The sequence below is a fragment of the Hyposmocoma kahamanoa genome, unplaced genomic scaffold (genome assembly GCF_003589595.1).
Source record: "Hyposmocoma kahamanoa isolate Upper Pololo Valley unplaced genomic scaffold, ASM358959v1 62, whole genome shotgun sequence".
NCBI classification, from domain to species: Eukaryota; Metazoa; Arthropoda; class Insecta; order Lepidoptera; family Cosmopterigidae; genus Hyposmocoma; species Hyposmocoma kahamanoa.
Window position 1 is genome coordinate 20,783,409 of NW_020653850.1, and position 24,590 is coordinate 20,807,998.

Here is a 24,590-nt window from a genome sequence, read left to right on the forward strand (position 1 = left end):
CACACACACACACACACACACACACACACACACTAAGAAGAATGGAAACACACATACAAATTACATCCAAACTCACGACAGAAATAAATGTAGGCCATACAAATATTTCTCCCGGCCCGGGAATCAAACCCAGGAACTCTGTGTGGCAACCCAGCATGGTAACCATTCGGCCACGGAGGCAGTCATGATTTGTTTTTAATTTTGTAATTTCTACGTGATCCCCGGATTTCAAAGCTGGAATTTATAAAAGACGTATACGACGGAGTTTACCTCATCCAATTTTTCATTACAATCGTCGAGAATACAATGGCGAATAACATAAGTTAGAAATATTGGTTTTTGTAAGGAAACTTTACTTACAAAGTAAGATAATAAAGATAAAAATGAACGTTACTTATTGTATCTTGTATTTAACAGTGTTACATTGCATAGCATAATTTTACAAAAGTATCACGAAGTACATGTGAAATTCACCTACATTTAGAGCGTAGTTGGCCAAGTTAAAAATTTTGACAATGAATACTTTTATGAAGTGAAAATTTCATGGCACGTACACGGAGTTTCGCTCGGTAAAACAAATTTTCGAGGCGGAACGTTCCTTTGATCAATCGTTTCGTGTATTTTGAAATAAAATTCACTACAAGAGTATTGAATTGCACAAATATAATTCAAATTAATTTAGACTTAATGATACACAGGTTATAACGTGTTGCGCTAATGTATTATGATCCACCTTAGAACACCAAATTTTCGTCAATAATTTGGACACTATTACGTTTTAAAGCTACTGTTCACTTGTTTTTAGAATTATTTAGTCGTTGTTACTCTATGATAAATAACTGTCTTTACTTATAATTATTAATACAAAGATCGAACACTCAGAAAAATCCTTCGATCTGGCCGGATTCGAACCGACGTCTTCTAGCATACCGTGCCAGACGCTATACCAATTAAGCCACGGAATGAACCAGCGGACCTCACGAATTTTTCTATTGTGCGCCGGACAAGAAAAAATCTTGTCTACCCCCGACGCGATGCGCTCAGCCGCTATTGCAAAGGGCGCATTGTCAGTAAACGAACGTTTATGGGCGTGGACTGATTTTGCAAAGTACCACTGTTGCACCACTAATTTCATTGCGAAAAATAAAATGCATGACTTACTTATAAGTTTAGTAGAGATGAATGATGACCCGTATTGTGGGACAAAACCTTAGAGATTTATAAAGATAAACGACGTACTTTAAAGGCATGGAGAGAAATATTTATTATTCTATACATATAATTTGCAATCACCATTTTTTTTATTAGTAGTCAACATATTTCTTGACACACTCGGTAGTAAAACGACAGCTACCTGGAAGTGCACTGACACCTTTACCCTACACACATCTGCTCGAAATATTCTCGTGGCTAGATCTGACAAAATTCTTGTCGTGTACATGCTATTCTCGTCTTTTCTGTTGCAGACACGAAGAATTTCTTAGCGTGTACACGCGCCGTCATTCATCCAGAGAAGTTACTGCCCATTTATCTATTTCTGCCGCCAAGCAGTAATATGCGCATTACTGCGTTCCGGTTTCAGAGGGTTATTGGTAACAGAAGGGTACTGGTGAAATTACTGGCACATGGGAGTTGTCAACATACGTCACAGGGTGACGGGTGACCGTGCCCCTCAGATCTTTGCAACATAAGCACTGCAACTGTTATGGACTAGACAGTGGTGCGAGCGGACGTATCGCACGTGTACGTGAAGGAAACACATGTTGTTTCATTGAGCTATCCCTGTACTAAGTAGCGTAAACGCCACAAGTAGCTACTCAAATAATGTCAAATTTATAATACTGATCTATAAAATGTGTAGATTTTTTTGTTTCACCGGTATAACAAGTAATCGTGCCACTTCATGGTAATTTAAACCTGACTGCAGTAACTTTTTTATGTTACTCAGTATGAGGGTAAGACATGAGTACATGTGCTAAAGTAATCGGTCTATCAAATAAATTATTGTATGAGGTAAAACTACACATTCTATAGGCATACAAGTGCAGCGTTATCTCATGGTCGCTATTTCCATGAGAACGCAACAGTCCTCGTGGAAATAATTAATAATAACCTATCAGAGAACTGGTTGAGTACTTTAGCTTTTACAATTTGTACACTCATAGTGATGGTAATACTTTTTATTATGAAGAACTTTGTTATTGGAACTGACTAACAACTCAGTAATTTTATTGAGTGTACAACCGGTAAATAAAGATGAAGGTTTGAAAATACAAGTTCAGACGAGCAAACGTTTAAAAAACATTTTTTTTATAGTATCAAGTGACGGGACGAACAAGTCCTGCAGCTGGTGGTAAGCGACACCCCTGTCTATAACAGTTGCAGTGCCACTCATAGCTTCAAATCATAAAGATCTGAGGGGAACTGCGCCCGTCACCCTGAGACATAAGTAGACAAGTCCCATGTGCCTGTAATTTCACCAGTACCCTTACCCTTCAAAACCGAAACTTAGTAATGCTCACGTTACTAGTTGGCGGCAGAAATACGTACACATACTTCCCTCCATACGACAATACATATTTCCCTGGACGAACACTTTCGCAATGAGCTCTACTGTGACGATGTGACCTCCTTCCGTCGTCGTCCCACCTTTTTATCGCCTTTTCTCTGGTTCCTGACTACTTTTTTTCAAATTTTGAATCGTTCTTTAATTCTTTTGCCTCGCCATTCTCTTCTTGATTCGTTCCGTTGTCACTCCCTGCTCAATCGCGGTAGCGAGCAGTTCCGCTGTAATTTTCTCAAGTTCTCAACCTAACCATATGCCAATTTTCATGTTAATATCGATCTGTAATTCTGTATAACAAGGCTCTTTTGGGTTAAGTGTCTACTTTATATCCATCTATAAGCGTATCCGTATATAATTAAGTTAGGGAGTGTTTTACAGTATTGTACCCATTGACTTACAAATAAATGGACGACGGGTCTAATACAAAAACCACGAAAAAAATGTCCCAAGTCAACCTATTTAAACGTAGTAACATGTAAAGGAATATGAAAAAGCTAAAACATTGAATTTAAATTGTAATGTCATCGCAGTACTGTCTAATTTTGCTTGCTTCGTTGTCAGTCGAACAAACGAAGACTAAAGCGTGAATGACGCTCTGTATACGATTTTAACGCCCTATAAGTTCGGACACTTTTTAGCGCGGACCCGACGTCCATATAATTTTAAGTCAATGATTGTACCTGTGTTTTTACATGCCTTTTCTTGTTACAGCCTTTCCTTTCTTTTCCTTCAAACTATCGAATAAATTTTTGTGGACCGAAGTATCCTATTTTATTGCCGTGATCCTGGTCACGGCACATTACTGGTTTACAACTTTTTCACTAGTGCTACTAAATGTGTAGGTACATTAAGGATAATCTAAAGGTATCGTTGCCGCCAAAAAGAATATCTTAAATATTTTATTCATATTATCTTCTATTCTACCAACAAGATTTTTAATTTGGTTTATATTCGTGCGGATATTGTTAAATCGAATTAAGTCAAACCGAAAGCAACCCAAGCATAAGAAAGAAAATATTATTATTTGAATCCGCGACTCCGACAGTATCGGACACAGCATAATTATTCTCCTTGTAGTAGGTCATGTAGGTTAACGTAGACTGTAGTCCCTATGGGAAAAAGGCGCGAAGTGTACGGGCGCATTCAAATAAGCTGCAGTGACACGACGGTGGCGTCTGTAGCTCTTCAATAATTTAAAGTTCACAATGGTGAAATTACAGGCGTCTTATTCTCCATGCCATGCTTATGTATGAGTGACGGGCACAGAGGCAGTGTCCCTCTGATCTTTGAGATTTGTGGTCTCTCTGAGCTCTGAGTGGCACTGTCAGTGTTATGGACAGGCATGTAGCTTACCATCAGATGCACGACATGTTCGTCCCGTCACTTGATAATGTAACAAAAATTAGTAACGGTGTGTCTGCAGCACCACTGCAACAAGCGTCTAACTTGAAAGCGCCTCAAAATATGTGTTATAAGTGTGTAGTAGTGTAGATTTGTCATTAAGGAAGAAATTATGCGTTTTTTAACCCGCGACGCAAAAAGTAGGTAGTCTGTATACCTATCGAGTTTTTACAATACTAAGTGACGGTACGAACAAATCATGGGTCTGGTGGTAAGCGACACGCTTTTTCATAACAGCTGCAGTGCCACTCGGAGCTTTAAATCGCAAAGATCTGAGGGGCACTGCCACTGCGCCCGACACTCTGAAACATAAATTCCCGTGCGCCTATAATTTCACCAGCACGCTTACCCTTCGAAACCGGAACACTAAATGTTCACATTACTGTTTGGCGGCAGAAATAGGTAACGAGGCAGTACTACCCTGGACGAACTCTTTCACAAGGAGCTCTACTGCTACTAAACGTCTATACGTCTGTGATATCCCAAACGGATGGGCGGATTTCAAAACGGTTTGCGAACGGCGCGCGCCGTTCACTTCGATCAGGCGCTCCGATCGTACGCACGCGCATGCTTCTGTATTATGTATATGAAAATGGTGACGCCAGAAAATGACTTGTCTAAGATAAAACTTATTTTTTTTATAAAATGTGAGTTCGCATTTGACCTTCATCTCACCTGATGGAAATTGATGATGAGGTCGACGATAGATGAATGCCTATTCACTTTTGCCATTAAAAGGCCAAGTTATAATGTTCAGGGAACAAGTCTGCAGGCATGGAATTCCAATCCATAGCCGTTCTCCATCTAAATGTGGAAGCGTAAAGCTTCGAGCGAATCTTTGGAATATCCACAACATAGTGGTGGAACCCAAGTCTACGCCTAGTCCCCTTGTGATGGATAGGGGAAAGCGGAATTAAATCGTGTAATTCCATCGCACACTCTCCATGACATACCCTGAAAAATACTGATAAGCTAGCAACTTTACGGCGGTGTTCAAGGCTCTGCAGCTTCGCCTCCACTATTTTCGAGCCACCTATAAGCCTCTTGGCACAGTTGTCAATTAAATCAAAGGTGGCCAGTTGGTATATAACAGAACCATCTTAAAGGTGGCAACAGTACTCCATGTCAAGACCAGGGTATAGCGAGCGTCCGGGCCAAGCCCTCCATCAGTGATACGCCTTTGCTATCGTCCGTCTCTGGCGAACCCGGACTTGGGTATGAACTCGCTGGGGTTTATGGTTAGCTGCAGAGACGGACATGTTTGTCTGCCCTGGTTTTGCATGTGTCCGGGGCGTCTGTCTCGTGAGCAGCTAGCGCGTCTTAGTAGCGGTGTAGTTGAGGGCCTGTTTGCGAGGTGACGCGCGGGACACGTGATTATGTCCGGACATTGTCAAAGGACACTACGACTGACATCTCCGCCACTAGCCCGGAGAACTAGTAGAGGATTAGCTAGATATCCTCCGGTCCCTCCAGCCACTTAGGTTATTGGGAACTGGAGAGATGTCGTTTTTCGGCGTCGGGAAGTGAGCGTACCTTACAGCTCCGCCACCAATGAGGAGATTTGGTAGTGGACTCAGAGACGACGGCTTAGCGGTGGCAACTGCTAGTTGTGCAATGCGCAACGTGAAGTGAGCGTGCCTACAGCTCCGGTACCTATCTGAAAAATAGAAGGATAGAGAAATAAAAGGATAGATAGAGAAGGGTACTGCATGTGCACCTGGGGCTGCTCACCCGAGGCACTAGCCTCTCGAAGAACCGGATGAAGTCAAGTGACAGAGGTCTGTGAGAACCCTGTAGACTAGCTGATCTGGGGTCAGAAATTATTATTATTATTAATAGTGTCCTTCTCGTATGCCGTATACTGTAAGGGTAGGTAGAGAGGGTCACTATAATCAAAACTAACGTAGATAGATATGGTGCTTGTCCCGGTGTGAAGTAACGCCTCACCCTGGAAAGGATCTCAAGCTTCCTTACTGCGCATTTGGCCATGGATTCAATGTATCTGCCGAACTACAAATTAGACGACAGGTCCATTCCAAGTAGTAGTAAGAGACAGTCGGCTATCGGTATGGATAGGCATATCACGAAAAGTCGGAGTCAGCTCAAAGGGACTCCGTTTTGTGGAGAATAGACACACCTGCGTGTTGGTAACGTTAAATTTGGTATCGTCCCAATGGAAGACTGCTTTGAGTATCAAATCCAAACGGCTAACCATGGACTCTCGACAAGACTGGATTTCCACTGAACCTTGCATTGGTCAAGTACCTATCTACAACTGTGTTATCATCAGCATACGCAAAGGTACCTGGAATTAACATACGTGAGGCGTACAATAAGTTTCCGGAATGAATAAGAAAAAAATACTATAAATGATCAGAAATGAATGTATTGTTTCTCAAAATATTCTCCATTACCGTTAATGCACGTTTTCACACGAATGAACCAATTTTAAAAACATTTATGCCACTCCTCCGTGACAATCTCTGAAACATATTTTTCAAACTCTTCGACAGCCTCTTCAGGTGATGAAAATCGTTGATCGCGTAACTGGTTCTTAATTTTTGGAAATAAATAAGAGTCACAAGGTGCCAGGTCGGGACTGTACGCGGGATGACTCATAAGGTCAACGTTGTTCAACTTCAAAAATTCATTTCTCTGTCTGGCCGTGTGAAACTGGCATTATCATGGTGCAAGATGATACCGCGTTTACGGTTATTTATACGGAGCTTGTCAATAACTTCCGGCAAATAAATGGTCGTGAACCAATCACTATTCACGATACAACGATTCTCCTAAGCAATAGTAGCCACGTGTCCAGTTTTATGAAAAAAAGAAGCAATCATCCGCTTAGAGGCACTTTGCACGCGCGCCACTTTGGTTGGTTTCGGCTCATCTCGAAAAACCCATACGCTCGATTGCTGCTTTGTTTTGGGATCGTAACTATAAATCCATATTTCGTCACCTGTTACTATGTCCCACACCAAATTTGACGCTCCTTCATTGAATCTGGTAAGCATAGCATTGCACCAAATGACGCGATCCGCTTTTTGAGTCACAATCAAATTGTGTGGGATCCATTGAGAGCACAACTTTTTCACACCCAAATGTTTGTGTAGTATTTTATAGTAGATTATATTTGACTCATACCTATGCCTAAAGATGCCCGAATCTCATGGTATGTCACATGCCTATCTGTTTTGATCATACAGCGCACAGCATCGATGTTTTTGTTGTTCACAGCAGTGGACGGGCGACCATCACGAAATTCGTCACTGAGATTCACACGACCGCGTTTGAATTCTGTAAACCAGCTATAAATAGTCGTCTTACATGCTGCTTCATCGCCAAAAGAAGTTTGAAGCCGAGCGAAACTCCGCTGAGTAGATTAATTACACTTAAAGTCGTAGAAAATCATACTACGAACATTTTCACAACTTAAATCCATGGTGATGTAGACAACCAATATCTAAAATGACTCCACAATGTAAAAACAAATGACAGTCAGATGAAACAAGCCGTATTCTACAGCCAAAGAGTCCCATTTTCAAATGTTGTATTTACTTTTTAAATATTCTTTATGTAAGTGGCCTTTTCTGGAAACTTATAGCAGAAAGAGAGTTGCAGACATTACGGAACCCTGAGGAATCTATCACCATATGTTCGGAAAAGTAGCATTCTAAGACCACTCGAATCGAACGTTCGCTCAAAAAATCCGAGATCCAATTGCAAAGGTCAATGGGAAGCTCATAAAAGGGAAGCTTACTTAAAAGTTTTGTTTGCCAGATCCTGTGAAAGGCTTTAGAAATATCTAAAGACACTGCAAGTGCTTCACCATGCTTTTTTATAGCCTCGCTCCATATGTGACAGGTATACACAAGAAGAGCCCCAGTTGATCGCCCTCGTCGGAATCCGTACTGGCGATCACTGAGGAGGTCGTTGTCTTCAAGGTACGACAAGAGACGATTGTTGAGTACACGTCCCATAGTCGTGCAGAGTATGGAAGTGATTGAAATAGGTCTATAGTTGACAGAGTCAGCTCTGCTTCTCTTTTTCGGCACAGGCGACCTACGAATTACACCCGTCTCAAGTGAGAGGCGGTACAGGCGTAGGCGTATGAGAACAGGAGACAACTCAGGCGCACAGTTACGTAGGACTAGTACTGGAAATCCATCTGGCCCTCTTTATTCACGTCTAGATTCCGCAGAGTTCTAAATACCTCTTTTTGGCGTATGCGAATTGGCGCCATAGTGCAGCCAGCCTGAGGTAAGATTAGATCCAGACGCGAACTCTTTGCAAAGAGTGAGGCAAAAAGAATTGCCTTGTCATCTGCAGTATAGGCCAGCGTGCCGTCCTGTCTCTGCAGAGGTGACATAGATAGGCGACAAAAGTTAGTTAGTGACTTTATATTTAAAGATGTTTTGTTTAAAAAATTAATTTGTCAATTTCTGGCGTCGCCATTTTCACTACGCATACACAATATGGAAGCGTGCGCGCACCGTACGAGCGAAGCACCTGATCGAACTGATAAAAATTTGACTACTATAGAAAATTTATATTTTCCTTTGAAAAACTATTTGTATAACGGTTTTTGTAAAAACAAACACCGATATACACATTCGTTTTAAGGTCGCGCTCGCGCCGCCGAAACGCTGCCGCCGCTGACACTTTTTTGTCGGTGCGCCACCGCCAGTTGGTCTATTATCGGCGCTCATGTCTACTGCAGACTAACCCATGTCGCGTTTGCGCACGTGAAATTGGTCGACGAGTTGTTAGCTCACAAATCTGTCGCCGTTAGTTGGAAGGGCGCTTGTGACAGAAACTCAAAACTGAGAAAATAATGTTAAAGAAACGAAATAAAAAAATATCTCCTTTTCTCTTGCGATAACTTCATACTTTATCCAGCTTTTTTACCACCGTTTTTACTTCAAAGTCAGATTTTAATATTGTCAGATTTTCACTAAGAATGACTTCTATACGGTCCGATTGTTATTTCGTTTGATTTACACTACTATACAGGGTGGAAATTACAGTTTGCCGAAACCAAAACAGTGAATTGAGACCATGATTGTTATTTGAAAATCATTGATCGGCCATTTTTAACGATTATGGTAGTAAGCATAACAATTCTCTTTTAAATGACATATGCACTTTTTCAACTTAGGCTGAAAGCATGAAGTCGTTATCAACTTCACGCAGTCGACGTTTCGGCGGTAGAAATGGTGTCTTTAGGAGTACACTGTTTTGTATCGTGGTTTTGTAATTTTAATTCAAGTTTGATTATGTGACGCAGAACGCAGTACGCAGTACATTGGCGTATAATTAGTAAGAACTAATGTAAGAACATTGCTCATTTGAAATGTCATTGTCCAGATTTATTGGAAGCGTTATGCTAGTAAAATTTGAAACAAGTCGTGCGTCTGGTGGTAAGCAACGTGCTAGTCCATAACCACAGCCATTCAAATAAAATCACAAAGATCTGAGGGGGTGTTGAAATTACAGTACCTACCGGAACGCAGTATTGCTCATATTATTGCTGGGCGACAGAAATAGGCAAGGTGGCAGTACTTCCCTGGACGAACTCTTTTACAGGCTCTACTGCCATTAATTTTTAAATTATTTAAGGGCTTTGATCATTTTTGAACATTTGCAAAGAGCAACCTCTGGAGTATATACAAAGAGCAGCTCCTAGTGTTTCTTGCCATTCTTCTCAGGGGAATCTGCCTTACGAATGAGCGGTACAGTTTAACCAATGTAACGATTACAAGTGTAATATTCTTACCTAAGAAATAAAGATTATTTTGATTTGAATCAATGATAAAAATAATTAATCCAGAAAACACTTAATAGCGACACCTAAAATTTATTTTCACTGTCCAATTATTATTACAAGTAATGGATACCGTGTTCACTAAAAATTGTAGTAATATTAGCTAAAGCTGCGATTGATTGCCTGTTTATAGTTAACTGCATTACATTAGCCTGCGTCAAAGTTGTCTCCATTATATTATGAGGGAAAGATATTGAATTATCTCAGTTAGGATATATATCTTCGGTACGTTGGCATTTGAAAGGCATTTGTCCTTTTTTCGAGGGAGAATCTTTTTGTCTGTTTTCAATCAAAAAGGGCGGACGGGGCAGCCGGTATTGTAAAATTGGATGACGTTATTCCGTCCCTGTGACGCCTGATGAAGTTTTTATGTATTTTTTTATCTTTTTTAATAAATTTTCAATAATAATTTTCTACTATTTTAAAAGCACAGTAAAGGATATTGGATATATTAATGTTGAAAGCGAAATAACTCATTTTGTGATTTATTAATTATATTTACTCAACTGCATTCAGAATAATGTTAAGGTTTATTCTGAATGAGACACCGAGTTATTTATTGGTTAAAATAATCTCGAAAGTACATTGAGCAGTACGATTCGTCGAGTTTGTGCGCCAGATGCGTTTTAATTTAATTTTTTGGTGGCAGTAGAGTTCGAAGTACCTTTTCTATTTCCGCCGCCAAGGAGTAACGCGAGCATTACTTCGTTCCGGTGTGGAAGGGTAAGGGTGCTGGTGACATTACAGGATATGGGATTTGTCAACTTATGTCTCAGGGCGCAGTGGCAGTGCCCAGAAGATGTTTGCGATATAAACTTTTGAATGGCACTGCAACTGTTAAGGATAGGCGTGTCGCGTGCCACAAGGCGCACGACTTGCCCATCCTATTACTTGATATTATAAAATCTCGTGAATCTTGAAATTATCGTGACTGTGATCCACTCTGTTATTAATAAGGACTTTAAAAGTAATACATTTTGTTAAAGTAGAAAGTTTTGAAAACAATCTTAAGTTTTAATGTTCGAAAATAGTTATCGGATTCCACATTTATACTCTCAGGGTTCAATTCTTTAAATCGGTTGTAAGGTTGCAACATAACGATTTTTAGAAATAGAAACGGTTTATGAGGTACCATAATTATTATTAATACAAAGATAGATCATAAAGAAAATTTCCTTCCTATTATTAATACAAAGATAGATCATAAAGAAAATTTCCTTCCTATTATTAATACAAAGATAGATCATAAAGAAAATTTTCATCTGACTTGGGAACTTCGGTCCTGTCAAATCGAAGGAGATTTCTTTCTTTGTTTCAGATTTATCTATTGCACAGGAAAAAGCGCAGATTACATTTAATAAATGGAAAACACAATCAAAAGATGCTGCTTATTTTTATAAGAAATTTCTTCCTGCAGACCTAAATACAGGACAAAACAACTACAATAACGGCACATGTACACTTACGTGCACAAAAAACAAAATTACATAATACATTATTAACAACATTAAACTATTTTAAAGTAGATAAATACATATTTCATAATATAATACCTATAAAATGGATGGCACAGTAGATAAATAGTGCTCCTTAACTTTCAATTTAAAAGTAACTATGTACTTTCGTGGACAGAAATAGGAAGTGCGTCTTGAAGTTTGATCTTCGTATTAATGATTATAACAAAGTAGTGGAGTAACTTCACAAACGGTACAAACAACAGAGGGCGGCGTTGATGAGAGACCTGCAAACGAAAAGAACATCCGTAGGTGCTATAAATTGTATACTAAGCAATCCCCACATGAAACAGGCAAAAATACTGTTACTATTTGTTTAATCGGCTCTTCAGCAACGCCGGTCAGACATGTAAGCTATAGTTTGGGATACGATAGAACTGGCATAAACATTGTGCAAAAGTGTCTAAATAAATAAAGATTTAGAAAAAAACAGTATAGAGTACCAAAAAAATCGACCTCAAAAATCTTTCACCCTCTAGTTTTCCACCCATAGAGGTGGAATATTTTCTTCATATCTAAATGGGACCACATCTGAGGTACCCTCTTTCCAACAAAAAAAGAATGGTCATAATCGGTTCACAAATGCCTATCTGATAGATATGCCTAAATGAATTATCGCGTAACATGCATACAAAAAAACAAACACAGTCGAATTGAGAACCTCCTTTTTTTGAAGTTGATTAAAAATAATAATAATAATAATAATAATAATAATTTCACAAAAAAGAACTGAATATCAAACATCGTGCTTAATATTTATTACAATTTTCTTATAACCTTGTAACTTTTTTTAAATGGCGAATGAAATATTCAATACATCTACAAAAATGCCGTGTGCTTCCGAGTGCACACAAGTTTGTTCACGTTACGACCAGCTTTGTTTGAAAGCTTGTAAAGCACCCTTCATGTATAAAAGTATTTTTGTACTAACGCCAAAAACTTACAATAAATTACCTACGCACGATTTAATTCCGCCGTTCCCTTTCGAGGCACTAGACGCTAGGTTTACACCCCTATGTTGTAGAAATTCCAAGGTTTCGAACGAAGAATTTCGCTTCCACTTTTATATGGCGTCGGCATGGCTATAGAGTGGGATTCCGTGTCTGCAAACTTGTTCGTCGTACGCTATAACTTGGGCCTTTTTAAGGCGAATAGTGAATAGGCATTATTTAGGTGTACATGCTTCAACGCCGACCTTTTCGTCTTCCACCTGTGTTTTCACAAATAAATTAATCATGAATTCCATAATTATGTAGTCTTAAGTCTACTACAGTAGTTTATTAAAAAAAACCTTTATTGCTATTATTTAGCATTCGTTACCAGACGAGCGATTAAAACATCAGCCCCCAGCAAAGAATCTGCAAGTTTTGCATCCGAGATAAGTTAAAGTTCTCAAGCGCCACCACCTTGTGAGATTAAAAATAAAAATAAAACTTCAAATTGAGAACTGAAAACTCTACTAAAACATTGACTTACAAATAAATGGACGACGTGTCAAATACAAAAACCACGAAAAAAATGTCCCAAGTCAACCTATTTAAACGTAGTGACATTTAAAGGAATATGAAAAAGCTAAAACGTTGAATTTAAATTGTAATGTCATCGCAGTACTGTCTCATTTTGCTTGCTTCGCTGTCAGTCGAACAAACGAAGACTAAAGCGTGAATGACGCTCTGCATACGATTTTAACGCCCGATAAGTTCGGACACTTTTTAGCGCGGACCCGACGTCCATATAAATGTAAGTCAATGACTTAAAATATTATTATTAATAATAATGTTTTAATATAAACATAACATACAAATAACATCGCATACGTTATTCTGATCCCAAAGTAAATCACTAAAGCACTTGTGTTATGGAAATCGGGAATAACGACGGTACCACAAACGCCCAGGCCCGAGACGATGTAGGAAAATTTGTTTCTACATTGACCCAGCCGGGAATCGAACCCCGCACCTCAGAGTTTGCGACACCATGAAAACCGGTGTGGAAGCGACTCATTTAAATAAAGCTTCTATGAAACTTCAGTTCAGTGCTTAATGTACTTTATCATTGTGAAAGAGTTCGTCCAAGGAAGTACTGCCACCTTACTTATTTCTGCCCCCAAGCAGTAATGTAAGCATTACTGTGTTCCAGTTTCGAAGGGTAAGGGTGTTGGTGAAATTACAGGCACATGGGACTTGTCAACTTATGTCTCAGGGTGACGGGCACAGTGTCCCTCAAAAAAAAATTTGATCGTCGACTGAAAGACTTTTTGTTGGATAATGCGTATTATTCCACTGAAGAATATAGGGACATGGTCTTCTAATATATGTTGTAATTTATAGATTATTAGGTATAGATATTATTTTACAGAAATGAATAAATTACATAAACTTTATGCATACAATCATTATTACAATCATTATATTGACATAATTATTATTATATTATTTAATATGTTCCTACATTATTTCAAATAACTACATTGACTATGTTAAAATTACGTAGTACAAAACTTGTACTGGCTATTTGTAATTTTTTGAAATGTAACATTTATTACTATTTGTAACGATTCTTGTAATACAATATATTGTATGTAATAATGTAAAGTTTACAAGATAATAAAATAAATCTAAAATCTAAATCTAAATCTAAATCTTTGCGATTTAAAGCTCTGAGTGGCACTGCAACTATTATGGACAGGCGTGTCGCTTACCACCACAACTTGTTCATTCGGTTACTTAGTAGTATAAAAAAAAGCTTTTGATGGTACTTGGAAATTAGACTATTACATACAATTTAAAATAACTAGATATATATACGTGAATAGGTTAAATAACATTAATCAGTATTCTCTCCGCCATTTCTTCGCATTGAAACTTTCTTAAGTAAACTTGAGAATTTCATTCAACTTACACGATAAATTATTTCAGAAAGCATAAAATATTTTCTTCCATTTCAAAGTTGTATAAATAACAAATCTTTTTTGGTTACGACGCGGCGCACGACGGTGTCACGATGTCGCATTATTAATAGACAGGTCATTGACCTTTCGTCGTTGTACGTATAGTTGGAATACATTAAATATCTAACAACATTGATATCAATGTACGAGACAGCAGCTACACCGATTACCTAACGGAATTCATTATTAGCTCTAATGCTCCTTGTGAAAGAATTTGTCAAGAGAAGTAATGCCACCTTACCTATTTCTGCCGCCAATCTGTTAAGTGAGCATTATTGCGTTCCGGTTTTGAAGGGCGCTGGTGAAATTACAGGAACATGGGACTTGTCAACTTATGCCCCTCGGTGACGAGCGCTGCCATTGCCACTCAGGTGTGATGTGATAACAACTGCTATAGACAAGCGTGTTGTTCATCCCCTCGTTCGGTATCATAAAAAAAAACTATCCAGGACACGTAGACCGAATCCAATTTAGAAAAGTTCGTTTCCAAATTGGTTTTACCGGGAATCGACTAGGAACTCCTCTCCGCCTTCAGACTCAAAACCTTTGAACCATCGAAGTCATCAGCATCTGTTGTATAAATGCCATTTTTTTAACGATACCGAGTGACGGGACGGACAAGTTGTGCGCCTGGTGGTTAGCGACACGCATAGGCGTACCTATACCATTGAGAGCTTTAATTGCAAAGATATGAGGGGCACTGCCACAGTGCCCGTCACCCTGAGACAAGTCCCATGTGCCCGTAATTTCATCAACACCCTTACCTTTCGAAACCGGAACGCAATAATGCTCATATTATTGCTTGACGACAGTAATATGAAAGATGGCAGTAAGTACTTGCCTGGATGAATGCTTGCACAAAGAGCTCTACTGCGAATACGGTCCACCCTAGCTAAATACAGCTTTTCAAGCAGAGAATTTCAAATAGGGAAAGGTTTAAGGAGTAGCACTCGCTCTCATCCTATAGAAACACTTATAGACCTACTAAAGGCGGTCCAAATAAAACCGTAATTTTACTACCAAACTCGCGATACCCTGCCAATTATCACGAAAACCAAAATAACATTCGAAAGCCCTTATTTGGCGTTTTCCTCAACAAATCGTTGTACCCTCATTTATCCAAAATTAGCTCCTATAATTAAAATAAAAGCTGCATAAAGGGTGCTCAGGAAACTGCTTTATTTGCATATCTTACTTGGTTATTCTGGAGCAAATGGCCTATAAAATGCTCCGATAACGGCTAAGGTAAAACGCTGGGTTATTCAATAAAAATTTATACTTTCTTGAACCGGTAAGATTGTTAGCGTTTACGTGTAGTGATGCGTATTGTGACTACCCTTAGAGCCTGTGCACATGGCGTATTTTGTACGCGTTTCACGAAGGTGCGTTTACGGCGCTATAGGCCTCTACAAAACGCAGATTGTTGCGTTTGTATCGATTCAACTGCGATACAGACGCGCGCAAGAAGCGCATTCGCTTGCACGTTGCAAGCAAGCTTATATACACCACTGGAGTTTACACTTAGAATTTTATGTAGTTGCTTCATTTCAAAAACGAAATGGTTTCAAAAACTAACTGAAATTAACAAACAAAACAGCTCTGCGCTTCGTGGGCGCGTTTAAAATACGCCACTTATTCGATACATGTACGGTACATGCGGTGGCTAAAAGTGACCTCTAACTAAAGATTTCCAGAAAACAGAATTGAGGCGCGGTTTGTAATAAAAATGTATTTCACATAATGACCTTTATATCAATTATGTAACCAACAAACTAGATATGATACGATTCCCTAGACCACGCGAGAATTCTCTAGAAAATACGCAACCTGTTCATTACGCGAAGTACAATTTCGCTACCAAATGTGGCCAGTGATTCATTTTCCTATTTAATATTTGTTGCGACTGCAACTGAATTTTTGTAATAAAATTTAATATAACTTTCAAAGCAGTAACTAAACGCTCAAGGGCACATACATGTTATTTCATCGCTATCACAATTTAACGACCTTTTCGTATGAACTCAAAAAGGTCAAAAAGGACGTTCACTTTTGAATTCTACTTCTATAAGAAATCACCACTGTTAGCGATTAATGGCACTACTCCTGTAAACCAGCAACCTATTGTCAATATATTACAGTCAACTTAAATCGCCTTTAATTTTACGAGCTCGTTGAGATCCTCTACATCTTCTACTTGGGTCTGGCGGCTACAATATATAAATAAACGCATCACACTCATAGCCCCGCACTAGGAAAACCCTGTGGCGCTACACAGCGCGCACATACAGACAACCACAAATTACAGCCAAACTCACGAGAGAAATAAATGTAGGCCATACAAATATTTCTCCCGGCCCGGGAATCGAACCCGGAACCTCTGCGTAGCAGTCCAGCAAGAATACATATTGCTCTTATTATTCAACCTTTTCTAGCGGTCTTCTTATTTTTTTAGCGGTTCAAATTGTATCCCCGTTCCAGAGTCTAATTCAATTTAAATGTACCAAACACACCAAATACATACATTATATGAAATGAGTATCGGGTAAACCAAACCGCTAATCAGCCATGCTTTTGACATGTGTCCCAAACTGTTTGGGAATATGTTATTAAGCCACTCGTGGGAGTAATGCGTTCGATACGTGTTCAGAACTAGATATTGACAAAGCCTTGTCATTTAATAGATTAAAAAATGTTTTTTTTCTCAAACATTACTTTCGAAAAATGAATACGGAAAGTCTATCATTTATAGACCGTGTGACGTCTTCCCAGCCAGGGCCTGCAAAAAGAGACCCCCACACTGGTGTCTTTTAAGCGTTAGCGTAATTCCAACGCTAGTACAGCGTCGACACGACGGCGACGTCCGCGCGGTATAGTGTATAGTGGCGAACTAGGGGATATTTCAATGAAACTTAACAAATAGACGTAATTCCACGTACTTTTGAGGTCGGTTTTTTTAGTACTCTGTACTGAGATTATTATATTGATATCATGATGTATATCAATACTCAACTAGTCTGTTATTGTTATTGATATAAAAATGAAATTAAAAAAAACTAATTCCTTAATATTGATGCTTTATTTTCTCAAACACGTATCTTATAAAAGTGATTATTCAGGAGATAACAAAACTTTCTTCTTATTTTAAATTTCTTATTACGGGTGTTAACTTGGATGCATTACTTTAAGAATAAGTAAAAGCCAGTGTATGAATATGAAGGAAATGCGAAATCAGCCTGCAAAACTTGTATAATACATTTTTTGCATTTCAGTTACTTTGTGCTTTGAGATACAAGTTTGATAAAGTAAGGTAACGATATGGCTGCTATGATACCTATAAAGGTATCTTAATCATGAACCCATTTATCCGCTCACGCGATGCGCTCCTCCTACCGCAAAATGGCGGCTATTTGGTTTCGCAAATTAGAAAAGCATTCAGTTTAAATACAAGTTTTTATAAATAAAAATTATTATTCTGTATTGCTAGTACTCCGTAGTACCAACAAAAACATCTCAAATATAATGCAGTAATACACCGCAAATCCTGCACTTAAAAAGCACTAATGAAATTTTAGGTGTACTTGGATAAATATGATAATATTCCGTTTGAGTGGTTCTAACGTTTACCATGAAATTACTCCTTAAAGTATAGTTTATAAACATTTATATTCAGGGTAAACTTAAAAAATGCTACTTACGGTATGTCTTCAATAAATAAACACCGAAATCACCAGCCCAAACAATAACACGATTTTCGTGACGTATTTTTGAAGTTGTTTATTTTTTTTAAATGACAAACCCAGGCATTAAAATCTTTATGGTTTGCTAGAGTAGTTACCGAAATACCAATTAATATTAGTTCTTTTACCTGTTATAACTTCGATATCCGATAAATCGTTATAAAATCATCACGCGCACCTCTAGGTCGGTATGCGTCTACGGCTGCATGTATCGCGTGAGCGACTAAACTCACTCATACTTTATCGAGCTCTTTGTAAAAGAGGTCGTCCAGGAAGGTACTGCCACCTTACCTATTTTTTTTACATAAAAAATAAGTGCGCATTTGACATCCATCTCACCTGATGATGTAGCATACCGCTAAACAGTAGTGTGAGCATTACTGAGTTTCGGTTTCGAAGGATAAGGGTGCTGGTGAAATTACAGGCACATAATGGAACTTGTCAACTTATGTCTCAGGGTGTCAGACGCAGTGGCTGTGCCGCTCAGATATTTATGGTTTAAAGCTCTGAGTGATACTGCAACTGTCATGGACAGAAGTGTCGCTTACCATCAGGCGCACGACTTATTCGTTCCGTCACTTAATATTATATATATAAGGCCATAGTGCTCCACGCTGCGATGCGGGTTAGGAACTTCACACGTTTTCCGAGGGTTGAGAACCTAATTCGACGTGCAAGTCCGTCACGAAGTCTTCACCTTCACCGCAAAACTTATGGTAAAAATGTTTGTACGAAACACCTCAGAAACTCTCCGTGTCGCATAATCGTTGGACAACTTATAACGTATTATATAGGCTACAAAAAGGACACTAAGCATACAAATGCGTTGAATAAAAAGATTTAAATAACTGTTGTAGTGCTTATAACATGATATTGACTCTTGTGGCCTTCTCAAAAATTTAAAATCTAACTAGGGTCTTGGTGCACGCTGCAAGCTGACAAGTCCCATGTGCCCGTAATTTCACCAGCGTCCTTTCGCTTCAAAGCCGGAACGCATTATAGCCCACATTACTGCTTGGCGGCAGAAATAGGTCTAGTGGTAGTACTCTCTGGACGAACTCTTTCTCAAAGTTCTACTGCTTCCAAGATAATCTACAATTAGTAAAGATGGTGCAATATTACAAAAATATTTATAATATTTGTTGCTCCAGGCCAATCTCACAACAATAGCTACGCACTCTACCACATAGGCGAAGTTGCTCGGCCGTCAATACGAGAGTTTGCCCAATTGGGCAACATAGACCAGCTTATGGAGGAAGGTAATGAAGAGACAAACGTCTATGATCAGTTTGCAACGCCTGCTTTGAGGGATGGAGAAGGAGAAACTGAAGGACTGGTGTTTGTTGATGGAGAACACAGCCTGGTGAGTTTAAAAATAATTATAGTATTTTACGCAACCTTTGTGTAATGAGCGTTCTTAGTACCGTGTTTTGGCCACGAAGCTTTGACGAGGCCAGGATTGCATACAATATTTTTTTTATATGAGTAAATTAAAATAATGAAACAACCCATATTTATAAATAATCTTTAATCTAATTAATAACAACCCACGACAGCAAATTCATACGACAAAACAAAAAACCAAAGAGATAGAAGTGTCTGTGATTGGTTAAACTCTAGCACTATAGCGAGTGTTTGATATTGACATCCACGTTAATATTTTAGTAAAGAACTTGGTAATTTAAATTTCTACAGCATGGCGAGAGTCTTTGTGTAACTTATCAGCATTGATGATGAAAGTAGTATGTAACTTGCACAATGAATAATTTAGTATGTTATCATACAAGCCTCAAAGCACCGCTCGCTTGCCGTAATTGTGTTCAAACGAAATACATCATAAAATATCTGGAACAAAATATGTTTACTCAAACATTTTTACGTCAAAATTCAGTATTTCGTTATTGATGACGTTCTATAATAATAAGTTCATTTATGATAAGATTATGTATGTGTGGCCTTAGAATAATAACGCATAGAATGATAGTTTCATATCAAACGAATTGTCACAAGTGAGGCCAAAATCAAATTCATGCAGGCTAGTTTTAGTAGTAGGTTAATTTTCGGTTTTAGTGAATATTTATATAAAAATACAAGTTGAAACGCGTTACTTCCTTGTGGAATGTGATGTTAGTATCTATTTTATGTTTGTCTGACGTATTTTTACACTCATTTACCGCACATTTCGTAATTTTTAGCTAAAATTCTTGATCTGTTCGCGGTGCAAGTTGACCTTGAAAACTGAAGGCCCGCCCGCTCGTGTAGGCCCTTTCCCCCTCCGTTGTTGGCGCGCTTCAATTTGCCTCACTTAGCGTGTGCGGGCTAGGTTTCTATGCGTTATTATTCTAAGTGTGTGGCGTTCTTGGATTGGCACGATTGCTACACATTGGAAATGAACCTATTTGTTTTTTTTTTAAACAAACCAACAACTCACGTCTGACTGAGATTCTTTGTATGAAAAAAACAAATATAGTTACACGATTTTAGATTCGGAAAACAGTTTTCATTTCATTTACTAAGACAACGTTGTTCGTTTGTGAGTAAATGAATGAATGCCATCACTGCCATTCTACTGACATAACACTCTATTAAGACTCAACGTATCTAGTTTGTACGTACACAATTTACATACAGTACATTATTATTTCTACAGCTTCGTTAAAAACACTAGTTTCCAATCCGTTCCGCAGTAATGTAAATTAAGCTTATGACCTTTCTCAACTAAGTTATTTTACAAATTAACTTCTTTTATGTTGTTTCACAGGTGTCACTAATTTGTCGAATGGTAAATTCTCCTGATTGGTTCGTTGGGATCGACAGTCTTAATCTTTGTGTGGACTCCTCTTGGGTAGAAGAAGTTGCTCTTGACGTAAGTCTTTAACATCATTAAAACTAAACTGTAAATTATAAGTATATTATCAAACAGCATGAGGATCGAGAAAAATATATTCAAATTCAATACTAAACCCATCTATCGGCAGTTTGGAGTCGAAAGATCCAATTTCAAAGGTCAGTCCCCATAAGAGAGAAGATTACTTAAAAGGCTTGTGTGCCAGACACTGTCAAAGGCTTTAGAAATGTCCAAAGACGTTGCAAGTGCTTCGCCTTGCTTTTCTATAGGCTCGCTCCATATGTGACAAGCATACACAAGAAGATCTCCTGTAGACAGGCTCGTCGGAATCTGTACTGGCGATCACTGAGGAAGTGGTTATCTTCAAGTTACGACAAGACATAGTTATTGAGTACACGTTCCATAGTCTGTAGAGTATGGAAGTGACTGAGATAGGTCTACAGTTGACAGTGTCAGCTCTGCATTCTTTTTTAGGCACAGGCTAGCTTCCACAACCTGGGAACTACACCAGTCTCAAGTGAGTGACGATACAGGCGTGTGAGAACAAGAAATAACTCAGGCGCACATTTACGTAGGACTATTGTTGGAATTCCGTCTGGCCTTTTAGCTATATTCACGTCTAGATTCCGCATAGTTCTAAGTACCTTTTTGGCGTATGCGAACTGGCGCATAGCGCAGCCAGCCTGAAGTAAGGTAGTTGATAGGTTCCTTGCGGCAGCCTTTTACGGGTCGCTTTCCCGCTACTTGTTTCCCCAAGTTCCCACGATCGGCAAGCGGTGCACCGTGCTTTGGATCCCGTTAGCCTCGAGAACGAAGTGCTCAGTGTGGCAGTACAAGCAGCTAGTACAAGCTGCTGGACAACTCGTCGTCAGACGCAATGCAGCTGTTCAGACCCGATCACGAATGGCAACTCCCGAACACGAATCGGAACACGGTAAAAACCAGTTTACAACTCGACTGCGTCGGGTGGGATGGTAACTAGCCATGACCGAAGCCTATCACCAGCAGTTAATGCTCGTTTAACAGTACCCAGGGGTCACTTGTGGGGTCTCGAGGGTAAACGCGCAAACCAGGCGCACGACTTGATCATCCCGTCACTTCATACTCATAAAAAATAAATTAAAAATAAATAGGTTTCCCAGTAACAATAAAATCCACCATCATGGTGGATTTTATCCACTCCAACAAGGCCAGCGCGTTGTCGAGTGGCGGCCTCGTTCCAGAAGACGCAGTAGGAATCTGCCAGATGCGAGCCATGGAAGCCACGAGCTACCGTCGTTGTCACGATCTTCAGGGAACATCTATGTCCAACAGTGGACAACCTTCGGCTATTGAAACAAAGATATTATTGTCAGCAATAGTAAAAGGGGTTTCAAACTGTGTTCTTAAAATTCAGGAACGGTAAAATAAATTCTAAGGCCAATTGTAACAAATATAAATTGAGCTTTTGAGAATGATTATTTTCCATTAAGGCATAATGAGCTCACCTTATTTACTCCAGATTTAATGAAATAAATGTATTTAATTTTGGGAAATTTCAAAGATTAAAAGTGTTAAAGGATTAAATGGAATAACGCTTGTTTACAAGTAATGTTGTTCCAATTATGATATTTGAGCATAAACTGACCAAATTAAGGAAATAAAAAACTTCTGAAATAGTTATTAAAATTATGTTACGTGGTGTATTTTGTTTGGTGGTGAGAAAAAGAAACGTTTAATAAGTAAGTCAGCATTCTTACAGATTTTTTTTTTCATTATCAATAATGAAAAAAATATTACCACGAAAGTATTATTACAACAAATACGAGTTAATGACATATATAACAGAGGCGTTTATGACGGTAGACCCAGAATATATAGGGTTGTTATTAATATATTAATAACCTTGCAGAACTATATTACTAAAATCATAAACAACATCTTTTGTTCCCTAACATTTTACAAAACAATATAAATTTACCAAAGACAAACTTTGAAATTTTTGTTGTAGTATCTGACACTTATTAGATCTGTATTTGGTAGCAGGTAAGTTCGAACTTGCAAGCGTCTTCTCCGACGACTCCCGCGTTTTGCACAGATTTATCACCGTATAAACCGATCTGTTTAAATATTAACGGCCTCGGTGGTCGTGTGGCTTGCACATCGGTTTTCATGGTATCGCCATCTCTTAGGTCCGGGGTTCGATCCCCGGCCGGGTCAGTGTAGAAAACTAACTTCTCTATATTGTCTCGGGTCTGGGTGTTTGTGGTAACGTCGTTATTTCCGATTTCCATAACACAAGTGCTTTAACTATTTACTTTGAGATCAGAGAAACGTGTGTGACGTTGTCTAATACAATACTATATATAATATAATTTTCTAAGAAAGTTAAATCTGATGAATGATTAAATGTCATGGAATAAAAATTATTGTTTATGATGTTAGTAAGTATATTTTACTAATGACCCAGTATAGTAGGTTACTCAAATTTTAAATTAGTAAGCAGTCACCTGCCGCCATGATTTGAACCGTCCATTGAGAAACTATCGTCCCCCAATTAGGTTACCACCATGCTGCCATTCTAACGCCAAAACGAACAAGACAAAACACATAATAAGTGATAAAATTAATGTTGATTTTGCAGCTTGAGCCTTTGGACGTCGGCTTCACATCAAACATCGATATGCCTGAACCCGTAGAAAAATTATTTCACAAATTATATCCTGGATTGCGATTACAATATAGAAAACTGACACAAATGTCCCCAATAGCCAAAGTCGAATTTACTAAGGTAATAATTTAGTTTGCTTCTGATATAACTGTTGAAACCATTTCTTGAAAACACTTTTATAACGTAGTACGTAGACATTCCTCATAGTGTGCATAGGACTTGTTAATAAAGGGCATTAGTGAACGTACAGTCATGGACTAATAAGGACTTTAAATAGGTTGAATTGTAATAGCAATGTCCATAAGAACCAGGACGTTGGCGAGTCATCGGAGGAGAAGCAGGAAAAACTGTTTTGTTAGATCAAATGGTTAAGGTAACTACTATTAATAACAGTGTTACAAAAAATACATATAAGGATATTATCTAAAGAACATGTTAATTCGTTACATGATAGGATGTACTTTATCCGATCATATAAAATCCTGAAAATAGGTAAAATAAAGTCTAAAACGAATAAGGGAGACGTACCAAATATCGGATACTTTTTTGAACATTCGAAAAAAACACTAATATAATATTTAAACATTTATATTTATTACAGTCACAGACTTTACGTTAGAAAATGAATTAAACTTATATCTATGTTAATTTATTTTTTATATATTTATTTTGTTTTAATTAGAAAAATCAACGATGTTTTCACACGTACCTCAATAATGAATATCCAGTACAGGGTATACTATTTAATATTGGATATCCAGTATAGGATACACTCTATTAACCAGCGCATGTATTTAAATGATCCTTTTAAATTTGCAAAAGCAGTAAGCCAAAAAATCTAAACGGCCATCATTTTTAATGATCCCCATCTAAACAAATAATTAAACATTTAAATATGAAAGACACTGTACAACCAATGATGTAGGTACTCCAATATCGGATATCTAGTATGGTGGATACCTGGGTATCCAATATTGAGGTAACTACCTAATTGTACAATAATCGGTTACGAAAATTTCTGCGCAATTATCGCTAAAATGCGTTAACGTCTGTATTCTAACTACGCACCTAGCTAGTATATAACACTGTCACAAAAT

The 24,590-nt window shown here is 38.3% G+C and overlaps 1 protein-coding gene across 1 annotated transcript in view; it reads left to right on the forward strand.

Moving 5' to 3' along the window:
• LOC113229726 (spondin-1-like) overlaps nt 1-24,590 on the forward strand; it is a 34,414-nt gene that overhangs the window by 6,351 nt on the left and 3,473 nt on the right. The window contains exons 2-4 of the mRNA XM_026463408.1: nt 19,147-19,358; nt 20,757-20,861; nt 23,467-23,613. Coding sequence (XP_026319193.1) covers nt 19,147-19,358; nt 20,757-20,861; nt 23,467-23,613 — 464 coding nt within the window. The remainder of the gene's footprint in view (nt 1-19,146; nt 19,359-20,756; nt 20,862-23,466; nt 23,614-24,590) is intronic.